At 39.0% G+C, this 14,191-nt stretch overlaps 1 protein-coding gene across 1 annotated transcript in view; it reads right to left on the bottom strand.

The window, feature by feature from the left end:
* Positions 1 to 10,549: 10,549 nt before the first annotated feature.
* LOC129674938 (RNA-binding motif protein, X-linked 2-like) overlaps positions 10,550 to 14,191 on the bottom strand; it is a 10,172-nt gene continuing 6,530 nt past the window's right edge. The window contains exon 5 of the mRNA XM_055605013.1: positions 10,550 to 13,502. Coding sequence (XP_055460988.1) covers positions 13,003 to 13,502 — 500 coding nt within the window. The 3' untranslated portion in view covers positions 10,550 to 13,002. The remainder of the gene's footprint in view (positions 13,503 to 14,191) is intronic.

The following is a 14,191-nucleotide window of genomic DNA, read 5'->3' as shown; positions in this document are numbered from 1 at the left end:
CTCTTTTATTTAGTGCAGGTGTGTGCGTATTTGAGTGCAGATATGTGGCATATGCGGAGGACAGAGGGCAATTTGTGAGAGTCATTTCTCTCCTACTATGTAGGTCTTAACTCAAATTCAGGTAGTCAGGCTTGGTGATAGGCACCCTCACCTGTTTTTTTTTTTTTTTTTTTTTTTTTTTTTTTTTTTTTTTTTTTTTTTTCATTTCTTAGTTTTTGGTTACAGGGTCTCATGCATCCCAGGATATACCTTAACTTCCTTTACAATTAGCCAAGTGTTATGGAACTCTGTGTCCTTTGAGAATGACAAATCCTTTACCTTCTTGAATTGTCAGCAGCTATGATAACTTGAGGAAGACTTACACAAGATTGGCTCATTAACTTTTCTTCATGAAATGGGAAAGGGGTTATGAGCCACTTTCTACCCCAAGGATTTGTAGACAGTTATAGGTCACTAAAGGAGCCATCTTGTGAGGCTACATTCTTCCCCAAGGTTTTATAGGCAAATAGATGATTGGAAGAAGAGCTCATAAGACCTCTTCCTCCCCCAAGGATTTGTAAGCATTTAAAAATTGATGGCATGGAGATTGTGAGATGGTTCAGTGGAACCAAGTCTGATAACCTGAATTCAGTCTCTGAGACTCACATGATGGAAGGAAAATGCCCTCACAAATAAATGTAAAACAGAAAAGTTTGACTGTAAAGGGGCTCAGTTAACAGTTGTTAAGAGGAACTCTTATGAGGCCCTCCTCCTCCACAAGGAATCCTAGAAAGTTAACTAAGTTATATAGTTAAGGTTTCCAAGAAGAGGCTCTAACCCCTGTCAAGGTTTTATAGACAATAATTACTAGGGGAATGAGCTCCAGAAGCCACAGATCTGGCCAAGATTTGTGAGCAATTATTAGTTAGGGGGACTGTAGCTGGCCTTTGCTACAATGTGGATTTTTTTTTCACCTTCCCAACCCTGGTTTCACCCCTATCACTAGATACAAAAGAGAGAGGATAGAGGAGAGAGACAGAGATCTCTGAATCTAATTTCTTTCTTCTTATTTCTTTTTGCTTTGTAGTTGGTATTTGCTATGTTGTGGGTTCTTCTTTCTCTCACCATTTCTCCCCCCTAATTTAAAAGCCTTTATTGGTTCTCCAAGTTACACTTGAATTCCACTCTTGTTTTTAGGGGTAAACCACTACACTGAGCTAATAGTTTGTATATTACATATTGTTTTATCAGTTAATTCTTGCTATGATAAACCAACTAGGAATGTCAATTCCTAATTATGTAGTTATTAAGTAATTTCCTTTAGGATTATTAAAGTTTATCTTAATTAGCATACTTCCTATAACAAAATGTATTTTTCTAGCTCAGTAACCAATTGGTTTCCCATAGTAAGGGGAACAAGGACTATTTCTAACACGAACTCAATGGCTGGCTCTTTGACCTTCCCACCCCCCCCCAAGGGAGGAGCAGTCCTGTTAGGCCACAGAGGAGGACTTTTCAGCCAGTCCTGAAGATACCTGATAAAACAGGATCAGATGAATGGGGAGGAGGTCCCCCCCATCAGTGGACTTGGAAAGGGGCAGGGTGGAGATGAGGGAGGGAGGGTGGGATTGGGAGGGAATGAGGGAGCGGGATACAGCTGGGATACAGAGTTAATAAAATGTAACTGATAAGAAAAAAATAAAATTAAAAAAATTATTTTTCCTTTTGAAAATAATGGTTATATATTACTGAGATAGGTAGAATTAGGTTAATTTAATCTGTTTTTAAACATCACATGGTTTTATATGACCATGTATAACTGTATCAATTTTATGTTTTTAATTTGAAGGCAAAGTTTGTAATAAAATATTGAAATAAAAAAGAAAATAATGGTTGTTTCTCTCCTTTTTGGATAGTAGACATTTCAAAAATGGCAGAACTTTTCATGGGGTGTAAAGAAGAGTTGGAACCACGTCATCATAAAACAGAAGAAATTCAAAATGAAGGTGAAGATGAAGACAATGAGTTGATTATTGTTGCAGTGATCTCAACTTCCAAACCTGACATTTCAAGTAAGCATTTATTTCAGTAAAGTTTCCTATGATGGTTTTTTTTTTCCTTGAATGGGAAAAACCTGTAACAGTTTTAGTTTCAGTACTTAATGTGTTTGTTCTGTAGAGTTTAGATGAAAAGCAAGGTAGGACTAGGGAAATGCCTTAACATGCATGTACCTACGAACACATGCACACCCACATGTATGCACATGAAAAGGGTTTTTTAAACCAATGTAAAAGTTAGTAAGAACTGAAGATGTTCCTGGTGATGATGTGCTTGGGACACAGTAATGAAGATGAGATATTAAAATATCATGTGTGAAAACAGAGGAATAATTAAATTCAGTAAAGATTGACCTTACCTTATTACATTATAGTCCTTATATGATAGGAACCCGACTTAAAAAGGCTTTAAATACATGTATTTTGGTGTGTGTGTGTGTGTGTGTGTGTGTGTGTGTGAATGTGCATGTGTGCTTGAGCATACTATGGCCTGTGAGTGGAGGTCTTGGGACAACCTGCAGGAATGGCTTTTCTCTCTCTACCATATAGATCCGGGGAATCAAGCTTAAGTCATCTAGCTTGGCAGCGATCGCCTTTACTTCTTGAGCCCTCTCACTAGTCACCCTGGTTGGTTGGTTGCTTGGTTTGTGCATATGGGATCCTTTTCCTGAAAATGGAATTTTTTTCTCATAGAACATATATATTGATTATGTTTTTCCGCTTCTCTATTACCAGTTCTTTCCCATGTCTCTTCCATCCAGATTCCATCTATTTGTTTTGTCCAATTCCAACATGTAATTTTTCCTTATTCTTATTATATTTACGTTATTATTATCATTTAAAATCCTTTTTATTTTATACAGAGAGACGAGAAGATAGTGAATTCAGATGGGAGGGGATGGGGGAGTAACTAGGTGTAGAAGGAACAGAGAACGTAATCAAAATATATGATATAAGAATAAAAAGATTTTAAACAATTAAAGTAATTTCTTTTATTTTTGGAGAATGTCATATAGTTACACATTTCTACCTTACTTCTACTCCCTACAGTCTTTCCCATATACCAATTCTTACTGTTTTTCAATGCATGGGTCTGTTTCTTTTTTTGGTTTGTTTTCATTGACTGGTTGATTTGTTGTTTGTTTTTTTTTATTTAATTTTTTATTAATTACACGTTATTCATTTTGTATCCCCCCTGTATCTCTCTCTCCCCTTCACCACCAAGCCCTCCCTGCCTCACCAAGTCCACTGATAGGGGAGAACTTCTTTTCCTTCCTTCTGATCCTAGTCTATTAGGTCTCATCAGGAGTGGCTGCACGGTCTTCCTCTATGGCCTGGTAAGGCTGGTTCCCCCTCAGGCGGAGATGATCAAAGAGCACACCAATCAGTTCCTGTCAGAGATAATCCCAGTTCCCATTATTATGGAACCCAGTTGGTGACTGAACTGCCTTAGGCTACATCTGTGCAGGGGTTCTAGGTTATCTCCATGAATGGTACTTGGTTGGAGTATCAGTCTCAGGAAAGACAGCTGTGCTCAGATTTTTTGGTTTTGTTGTTCTCCTTGTGGAGCTCCTGTCCTCTCCATATTTTACTATTACCCTCTTCTTTCATAAGATTCCATGCACTCTGCCCAAAGGTTGGCAATAAGTCTCAGCATCTGCTTTGATAGTCTGCAGGGCACAGCCTTTCAGAGGCCCTCTGTGGCAGGTTCCTAACATGTTCCCTGTTTTCCCCTTCTTCTGATGTCCATCCTCTTTGCCTTTCTGGATGGGGATTGAGCATTTTAACCAGAGTTATATAAAGTTAAATCCCTTTTGATTAGTTTCTTTAGGTGTACAGATTTTAGAAGGTTTATCCTATATTACATGTTTATATGAGTGAGTATATACTGTGTGAATTTTCTGCTCCTGGGATACCTCGCTCAGGATGATCTTTTCCCATTCCCAACATTTACCTGCAAATTCCATGATTTCTTTGTTTTTGTTTTTTTTTTTATTGCTGAGTAATATTCCATTGTGTAGATGTACCACAATTCTGTATCCATTCCTCAGTTGAGGAACATATGGGTTGTTTTCAGCTTCTGACTATTACAAATGAAGCTGCTACAAACATAGTAGAGCAAATGTCCTTATTGTGTACTTGAGCCTCTTTTAGATATATGCCTAGGAGTAGTATAGCTGGATCTTGAGGAATCACTATTCTTAGTTGTTTCAGAAAGTGCCAGATTGCTTTCCAGAGTGGTTGTACAAATTTACATTCCCACCAGCAGTGGAGGAGGGTACTGGTTTCTCAACAACCTCTCCAGCATGTGTTTTTACTTGAGTTTTTTATCTTGGCCATTCTGATTGGTGTAAGGTGAAATCTCAGGGTCGTTTTGATTTCCATTTCCCTGATGGCTAAGGACAATGAGCATTTCTTTAAGTGTTTCTCTGCTGTTCAATAGTCCTCTATCGAGGATTCTCTGTTTAGCTCTGTTCCCCAGTTTTAAATTGGATTACTTGGTTTGCTTATTTTCAAATTCTTTAGTTCTGTATACTGGTTATTAGCCCTCTGTCATATAAAGGGTTGGTGAAGATTCTTTCCCAATCTGTAGGCTGTTGTTTTGTTTTGATGACAGTGTCCTTTGCTTTACAGAAGCTTTTCACTTTCATGAGGTCCCATTTATTGATTGTCGCTTTTAGATCCCGTGGTGTTGGTTTTCTGTTCAGGAAGTTGTCTCCTGTGCTAATGAGTTCAAGGCTCTTCTCCACCTTTTCTTCTAACCAATTTAATGTGTCTGGTTTTATGTTGAGGTCTTTGATCCACTTGGACTTTAATTTTTTGCAGGGTGATAAGTATGAATCTATTTGCATTTTTCTACATGTAGACATCCAGTTAGACCAGCACCATTTGTTGAAGATGCTATCTTTTTTCCATTGTATGGTTTTGGCATCTTTGTCAAAAATCAGGTGTTCATAAGTGTGTGGGTTTGTTTTTGGATCTTCTGTTTGGTTCCACTGATGCACTATTCTGTTTCTATGCCAGTACCATGCAGTTTTTATTACTGTTGCTGTACTATAGTACAGCTTGAGATCAGGGATGGAGATATTTCCAGGAGATCTTTTATTGTAGAGGATTGTTTTAGCGATTCTGGGTCTCTTGTTTTTCCATATGAAGTTGAGAATTTTTCTTTCAAGGTCTGTAAAGAATTGTTTTGAGAATTTGATGGGAATTGCATTCAATCTGTAGATTGCTTTTGGTAAGATGGCCATTTTTACTGTTATTCCTGCCAAGTCATGAGCATGGGAAATCTTTCCACCTTCTGATATTTTCTTCTATTTCTTTCTTCAGAGACCTGAAATTTTCTTCATCCAAGTCTGATTTGCTTCATTAGGGTCACACCAAGGTACTTTATGTCTTGTGTGGCTATTGTGAAGGGTGTTGTTTTCCTAATTTCTTTCTCAGCCCTTTTGTCTTTTCTGTAAAGAAAAGCTACTGATTTTTCTTTGAGTTAATTTTATATCCAACCACGTTGCTGAAGGTGTTTATCAGCTGTAGGAGTTCCCTTGGTGAAATGTTGGGCTCACTCAGGTAAACATATCATCTGTAAATAGTGATACTTTGACTTCTTCCTTTCTGATTTGTACCTCTTTGATCTCCTTCAATTGTCTTATTGCTCTAGCAAGGACTTCCAAAACTATGTTGAAGAGATATGGAGAGAGTGGGCAGCCTTGCCTTGTCCCTCGTTTCAGTGGAATTGAACTAAGTTTCTCTCCATTGAGTTTGATGTTTGCTATAGGCTTGCTGTATATTGCCTTTACTAAATTTAGGTATGTCCCCTGTATCCCTGATCTCTCCAATATTTAAACATGAATGGATTTTGGATTTTGTCAAATGTTTTTTCAGCATCTAAGGAGATCATGTGTTTTTTTCTTTCAGTTTGTTAATATGGTGGATCATATTGATGGATTTCTGTATACTGAACCATCCCTGCATACCTGGAATGAAGCCTACTTGGTCATAGTGGATGGTATCTTTGATGTGTTCTTGTATTCGGTTTGTAAGTATTTTTTTGAGTATTTTTGCACCAATGTTCATGAGAGAGATTGCCCTGAAATTCTCTTTCTTTGTTGGGTCTTTGTGAGGTTTAGGTACCAAGGTGACTGTGGCTTCATAGAATGAGTTTGGTAGTGTTCCTTCTGTTTCTATTTTGTGGAATAATTTGAAGAGAACTGAAGTTAGCTCTTCTTTGAAGGTCTGGTCGAATTATGTACTGAAACCATCTGGGTCCTTGGCTTTTTTGGATGGGAGACATTTCATGACAGCTTCTATTTCCTTAGGGGATATAGGACTATTTAATTGATTTACCTGATCTTGATTCAGATTTGGTAAGTGGAATCGATCAAGAAAATTGTCCATTTCATTAAGATTTTCAAATTTTGTGGCATATAGATTTTTGAAGTAAGTCCTAATGATTGGATTTCCTCAGAGTCTGTTGTTATGTCCCCTTTTTCATTTCTGATTTTTTAAATTTGGATAGTGTCTCTGACTTTTAGTTAGTTTGGCTAAGGGTTTGTCTATCTTCTTGATTTTCTCAAAGAACCAGCTCTTGGTTTCATTGATTCTTTGAATTGTTTTGGTTTAATATATATTGATTTCAGCCTTGAGTTTATTTCCAGCCGCCTACTCCTTTTTGGTGTGTCTGCTTCTTTTTCTAGGACTTTTAGGTGATCCATTAAGTTGCTTGAATGAGCTATCTCGAATTTCTTCTTGAAGGCACTTAGTGCTATGAAATTTCCTAACACTGCTTTCATTGTGTCCCATAAGTTTGGGTATGTTGTCTTCATTTTTATTGAATTCTAGGAAGACGTTAATATCTTTATTTCTTCCCTAACCCAATTGTCATTTAGTAGTAAGTTGTTCAGTTTCCACGTATGTGTAGGCTTTTTGCTATTTCTGTTTTTGTTGAGGTCCAGCTTTAGTCCATGAGGGTCAGATAGGATACAGTGGATTATTTCAATCTTCTTGTATCTGTTGAGACTTGCTTTGTGACCAACCATATGGTCTATTTTGGAGGTTTCATGATGTGCTGAGAGTAAGGTAAATTCTTTTGTGATTGGGTGAAAGGTTCTGTAGATGTTTGTTAGGTCCATTTGACTCATGACCTCTATTAGAGACATTGTTTCTTTGTTTAATTTCTGCTTTATTGACTTGTCCTTAGATGAGAGTAGGGTGTTGAAGTCTCCCACTATTAATGTGTGGGGAATCTATGTGTGGTTTAAATTTTATTAATGTTTCTTTTACAAATATGGGTACCCTTGTATTTGGGGCATAGATGTTCAGGATAGTGATGTCTTCCTGGTAGTATTTTCCCATGATGAGTATGAAGTGTCCTTCCCCATCTCTATTTTCAATAAAAGAAAAAACATTTAAAAAGAAGAGTCATTTAAAAACATTTAAAAAGTAGGGTTTCTACTGCTGTGACGAAACGCCAGGACCAAAAAGCAACTTGGGGAGGGAAGGGTTTATTCAGTTTACACTTCCTGATCATAGTCCATCACTGGGGGAAGTTAGGACAGGAACTGAGGCAGGGCAGAAACCTGGAGGAAGGAGCTGACACAAAGCCCATAGAGGGATGCTGCTTACTGGCTTGCTTCCCACGGCTTGCGCATCCTGCTTTCTGATAGAACCCAGGACCATCAGTCCAGGAATGGTACCACCCACCATGAACTAGGCTCTCCCCCACTGATGAAAAAATTGAGAAAATGTCTTTTAGCTGGATCGTATGGAGGCATTTCCTCAACTAAGCCTCCCTCTTCTCTGACAGTTCTAGCATATATCAACTTGACAAACAAAACTGCCAGTACACCTAGACTAATAAAATCCCAGTATAAAGCATGAGAAATCTCTGTTCCAGTTGGTCATGGGAGCCCAAACAATATAGGTTATTACTGTTGCACTTGGCTGTCTCCCTAAAACAGTCTCTACTGCTGAAGGCACCACCCACTTTGAACACAGAATACAAGAGGATTTGAGCTAGATTGAACTGAAAATCTCCAACCTGGGAACTAGATTATACCAAAAGGTATAAGCAAGATGCCAAGGGAGGAAACAATCAATAATCCTATGCAGCTGTGACACCTACAATTCACAACAATCATCAGTAACGCCAGTTATCCCTAAAGGTGCAATGTTGGCACTCTTATCTTCATGGTAACCAACAGCTCTCTAATCAGACAAAGGTCCATTTAAAGGAGGGAAATCATGCCTAGTCAGTCATTCATGGCTAAGAGGTCATGGATCTTAGAGAACCTACTACTACCACTTTCCTCAACCAGAGTAATTCTTAATTGCATTCTAAAAACTTTATACCCATCAATGAGTGTAACTCTCAACCCTCATCAAAGAAGCTTCTTTCCACAAGACGCAATTAGAGAAAGTAGTAACGACTCAAAATGCAGGAAACAATTGACAATGGGGTGCCCATTCCTAATTAATATACATCTACAACACATCCCTATACCTAAATCTCTGGAAGCATCACAGAAGAAGGGGTGGGAAGATTCTAAGAGCCAGAGGACTAGGAAGCCTGCTGCAAGAGTATGTCTTCTAGATATGTCAGGGAAGTGACATTCATGAAATCTCAGCAACATGGCTGTTAAAATGAGACCTGAGTAGTAACATCAGTTGACTTGCCCATGTGGACGGAGGAAATCTCAAAGGCCCCAAGGCCTAGATGAAGAGCTACAGGAAAAATTAATCTACCCCAAGGAAGAGTTCCAAGTGGTCAGCCCTAAAATATACACATACACTAAACAGACTCATCAGGTTGTATTTATATAATTATTCACATATTTATACGTAACAATAATAATTAAATAAAGGGTTATGAATTTGAGTGTGCATGGGACATGATGGAGAGAGGAGCAGAAATGATGTCACTTTTTTTAAAGAAAGGAACTGCTAATCAGGTATACATAGGCAATAGAGATGACAACGTCCCATGTTAGCAGAACAGTGACTTGAGAAGCCCAGAAGGAAGCCTTGTACGTCTGGGAACCCCAAAAGCACAATTACCCAAACAATACAAAAGAACCAAATGTCCATCCATGAACCAAAAGCACGTATCTGCTCATTATTAGACATCTATGAAAAGTGAAGAAATACAAACATGCTACAGTGTCAGCTTTGAAAACACACTAGGTTAAACAAGGGAGACACAAAAGGCCAATCTGGTATAATTTCACTTAAAGGAAATACCCAAAGCATATTATATTTCATCTTCATTGTCAACCTAGGAGACATACCTCTGGGTGTCTATGATAATCCACAGAGGTTTAAGAGGAATGACCCACCCTCACTGTGGGTGGCACCATGGATTTCATGGGCTGAAATCATGAACTGGATAAAAAGGAAGGAGAATGAGAAAGTGGCTGAGCATAAACATTCACTTCTCTCTGCTGAGTACACAATAAGGCAACATGTAACTCAGGCTCTGGCTATGTGACTTCCTCCCCATGAAGGACAGTATCCTCTCACACTGTAAGGTAAAAGGGCTGGGAAAATGAGTAGGTAAAGCCTTTGCTGAACAAACATGGAAGACTAGAGTTTGGATTCCCAGCACCTACATGCCTGTAACCCTAGTGCTGGGTGAGTAAACAAGGCAAGCAGATCCCAAGGATACCAGCTAGCTAAGCCAGTCTAGCCCAGACATCTAGCTCTCAGGGAAGTGAGAGATCCTGTCTCAAAAGAAAAGTAGAAAGTGACAGACACTCAAAAGATGATCAAGAGGTCTGGAGAGATGGCTTAAAGGTTAAGAACACTGACTGTTCTTCCAAAGGTTCTAAGTTCAATTCCCAGCAACCACATGGCGGCTCATAACCATCTGCAGTGAGATATGTTCCCTCTTCCGGTGTGCAGGCAGAACATTGTATAAATAAATCAATCTTAAAAAAAAAAAGTTGATCAAGAGCCTCTACACCTGCATGAACACAAGCATATAAACACAAGAAAATAAACTCTTCTTTAAGCTGCTTTCATCAGACATTTTGAAAGTTTGCCACAAAAATGAGGAAAGTAACAAATAGGTGAATCCACAGGAAAAAAAAAAGGCTATTGTCCTTGCCAGGGACAAACAAGTAAGAGTAGAGAAAGGCATAAACGAGTTAGAACTACATGAAAATGTTGTAAGTCCAACAAGGAGTGGACCAAAAGCCACTGAATTGTTTAGAATGGTTAACTTTCTTTTATATGAATTTCATCTCAATAAAAACAAATAAATTACAAAGAAAAAATACATAGACATATATGTAACCATCTAAAACTAAAAACAATGGGAGCTAGGACATGTCTGATTAATAGAGGACTTGTCTAGCATGACCAGTCCTGGCTTCTAACCCTGCAAGAAGAAACTTAAAGGGGAAGGAACCAGCTGCTCTTAAGAATCCTATCATTTATTGATTGTTGCTCTTAGAGCCTGTGCTGTTGGTGTTCTGTTCAGGAAGTTTTCTCCTGTACCAATGAGTTCTAGGGTATTCCCCACTTTTTTTTCTAGCCGATTTAATGTGTCTGGTTTTATGTTGAGGTCTTTGATCCACTTAGACTTCAGTTTTGTGCAGGGTGATAAGTATGGATCTATTTTCATTTTTCTACATGTAGACATCCAGTTGGACCAGCACCATTTGTTGAAGATGCTATCTTTTTTCCATTCTATGATTTTGGCAACTTGTCAAAGATCAGGTGTCCATAAGTGTGTGGGTTTATTTCTGGGTCCTCTGTTCGGTTCCATTTATCCACCATTCTGTTTCTATGCCAGAACCATGCAGTTTTTAAAACTGTTGCTCTATAGTACAACTTAAGATCAGAGATGGAGATACCTCCAGAAGATCTTTTATTGTAGAGGATTGTTTTAGCAATTCTGGGTTTCTTCTTATTCCATATGAAGTTGAGAATGGGACCTCATGAAACTAAAAAGCTTCTGTAAAGCAAAGGACCCCGTCATCAAAACAAAACAACTGCCTACAGATTGGGAAAGAATCTTCACCAACCCTTTATCTGACAGAGGACTCATATACAGTATATATAAAGAACTAAACAAGCTGAAAAGCAGCAAACCAAGTAATCCACTTAAAAAATGGGGAACGAAGCTAAACAGAATTCTCAATAGAGCAATATTGAATGGCAGAGAAGCACTTAAAGAAATGCTCAACCTCATTAGCCATTAGGAAAATGCAAATCAAAACAACCCTGAGATTTCACCTTACACCCATGAGAATGGCCAAGATAAAAAACTCAAGGGACAACACATGCTGCAGAGGTTGTGGAGAAAGGGGAACCCTCCTCCACTGCTGGTGGAAATGTAAACTTGTACAACCACACTGGAAATCAATCTGGCGCTTTCTCAGAAAACTAGAAATAGCGCTTCCTCAAGATCCAGCCATACCACTCCTAGGCATATATCCAAAAGAGGTTCAAGTACACAAAAAGGACATTTGCTCAACCATGTTTGTAGCAGCTTTATTTGTAATAGCCAGAAGCTGGAAACAACCCAGATGCCCCTCAACTGAAGAATGGATGCAGAAATTGTGGTACATCTATACAATGGAATATTACTCAGCAATGAAAAATAAGGAAATCATGAAATTTGCAGGTCAATGGTGGGACCTGGAAAGGATCATCCTGAGTGAGTTGTCCCAGAAGCAAAAAGACACACATGATATATACTCACTCATATAGACATACAATGTAGGACAAACCCACTAAATCTATGCATCTAAAGAAACTAAGCAAGAGAGAGGACCCTAACTAAAATGTTCAATCCCCACCTGAAAGGCAAAGATGATGGACATCAGTAGAAGAAGAAAACAGGAAGCAACCTAGGAACCTGCTACAGAGGGCCTCTGAAAGCCAGAAGAAAACAGGAAACAAACTAGGAACTTACCACAGAGGGCCTCTGAAAGCCTCTGCCCTGCAGACCATCAAAGCAGATGCTGAGCCTGATAGCCAACTGTCGGGCAGAGTAAATGGAATTTTATGTAAGAAGTGGGAAATAGTAAGAGCTGGAGAGGACAGGAACTCCACAAGGAGAGCAACAGAACAAGAAAATTTGAACACAGGGAACTTCCCAGAGACTCATACTCCAACCAAGGACTATTCATGGAGATAACCTAGAACCCCTGCACAGATGTAGCCCATGGCAGGTCAGTGTCCAAGTGGGTTACCTAGTAATGGGAAGAGGGACTGCCTCTGACATAATCTGATTGTCCTGCTCTTTGATCACCTCTCCCTGAGGGGGGAACAGCCCTACCAGGCCACAGAAGAGGACAATGAAGCTACTTTTGACGAGAACTGATAGACTAAGATCAGAAAGGAGAGGAGAACCTCCCTTATCAGTGGACTTGGGGAGGGGCATGCATGCAGAAACGGGAGGGAGGGTGAGATCGGGAGGGGAGGAAGAAGGGGCTTATGGGGGGGATACAAAATGGATAAAGTGTAATTAATAAAAAAAATCCAAAAAAAAGAATCCTATCATATCCATATTAAGCTCTCCAAATGTCCTAAGCCACTGCTTTCTAAAGCTGTTAACTGTCATCTGCTAAGGTCCTACAGTGCAGGCCTTGGAATATCTACCATGAACACCAGAGATCCACCATTGCTTGTGTTTTGCCTTTTCTAGCAATCTCATCACAGATCAGAGGTTGGCGGGTAAAGGCCAAATCTATAACCAAATTTTAGGCACATACTTTGTTCAGTACGAAATATTTTCCCAGGGACAGTGAATCATGTTTGTTCGGTTTGTTTTTTTTGTTGTTGTTGTTGTTTGTAAGATATCTAGCTATTGAAACTACAGCTTCCCCAACAACTCTGTCATACAAGGGATTGAACAAATTCAGCCCTCAGAACTTTATATATAAAAATAACAACAAAGAGAATTTGATATTTATGGAATAAAATTCATTTTCAAAGAACTGGGCAGTTGAAACAGGATTCAGTAATGTCTCCCATCACTGGCATGGAAGGACTCCCAATCCCAAGAGTGTCTATGCTTTATATGACAATGGGAATTATCCAGAATCCTACTTCTACTCCTATGATTCCAAATTTCAGAATGCCCATTGTGTTTGGTGGAATGCGTCCCTGAGCTCTTCTTTCTATCCTTATCTCTGCTCTTTTCTTCTTCTTCCTCCCTCCTGCTTAAGGACTTATGCTCATGCTTGGGTTTCTCTTTCTTTGGTTCCCACTCAGGGTTCTCTGCTCTACCCTGGAAGGAAATCCTGACATCAAAGAAGTCTGAATGATTCTTCTTCACCTCTCTATCATTAGACTTCTGCACTCTCTCTGAGCTCTTGCTGTTGTGCTTCTCTGGGCCATGGTCATCCTTTTCCTTGACTGTCTTGCTTCTGGAGGACAAAGAACAGCATGGCAGCTCTGCTTGTACCTTGCATTCAATCTTCTCTTTTTCTTTCTTTTTCTCTTTTTTGTCTGGGTCTGGGGAAGATAAAAAAAAAAAAAAAACACCAAAAACACACATACAGAAATCTCTTTAAAATATGTCTTTCTTCTCAGTAGATCACATCAAACTGAGACATTCCAAAATGTTTTGTGTGATAAACATCCACAACAGCAGGATGATGCAGTCACAAGTTATGTCTCCTGAAAAATGTCTTCAAGAATCAAACTTGATACCTGTTACTCCTAATAGGTCAAGTTGTTCAGAACAACCCTGTTCAAAAGGGCTGTATTTTTTGAGATATGGAAAGGTTAGGACCAGCACATTAAGGAAGACATCAGTTATGCCCACACCACTAGCCTTCCTTCCTCAGACACTTCTGCTTTCTCAGTTAAGTAAGGAATCTCACCTCTTCGCCTTTTACACTAATGAGTGGATTATTGAATATCTGTGCATGCTTGGAAAAGAAGACACTAAGACTACCCACTCCTCTCCTGAGTTTTAACATTCCACCTTTATTGCAGAATATTTGCTCATACTGTGAACCCTGAGATTGTGTTGTTTATTGGAACAACCTGTTTCTAGTTGTAGTGTTGCTCAGCCCTAGCACACTCCTTTAATCCAAGAGCTTTCTGGTTGAGTACTGTAAGCAAGATTAAAGGAAATTAACCCCAGGTCAAAGGGGGAACAAGCAACCAGATAACAGGAAATGAACATAGGAAAAAAA

This window comes from Psammomys obesus, unplaced genomic scaffold (genome assembly GCF_907164565.1).
Source record: "Psammomys obesus unplaced genomic scaffold, mPsaObe1.curated_primary_1811, whole genome shotgun sequence".
Classification (NCBI taxonomy): domain Eukaryota; kingdom Metazoa; phylum Chordata; class Mammalia; order Rodentia; family Muridae; genus Psammomys; species Psammomys obesus.
The sequence above is the reverse complement of the archived record's forward strand: the minus strand, read 5'-3'. Positions and strand labels throughout refer to the sequence as shown.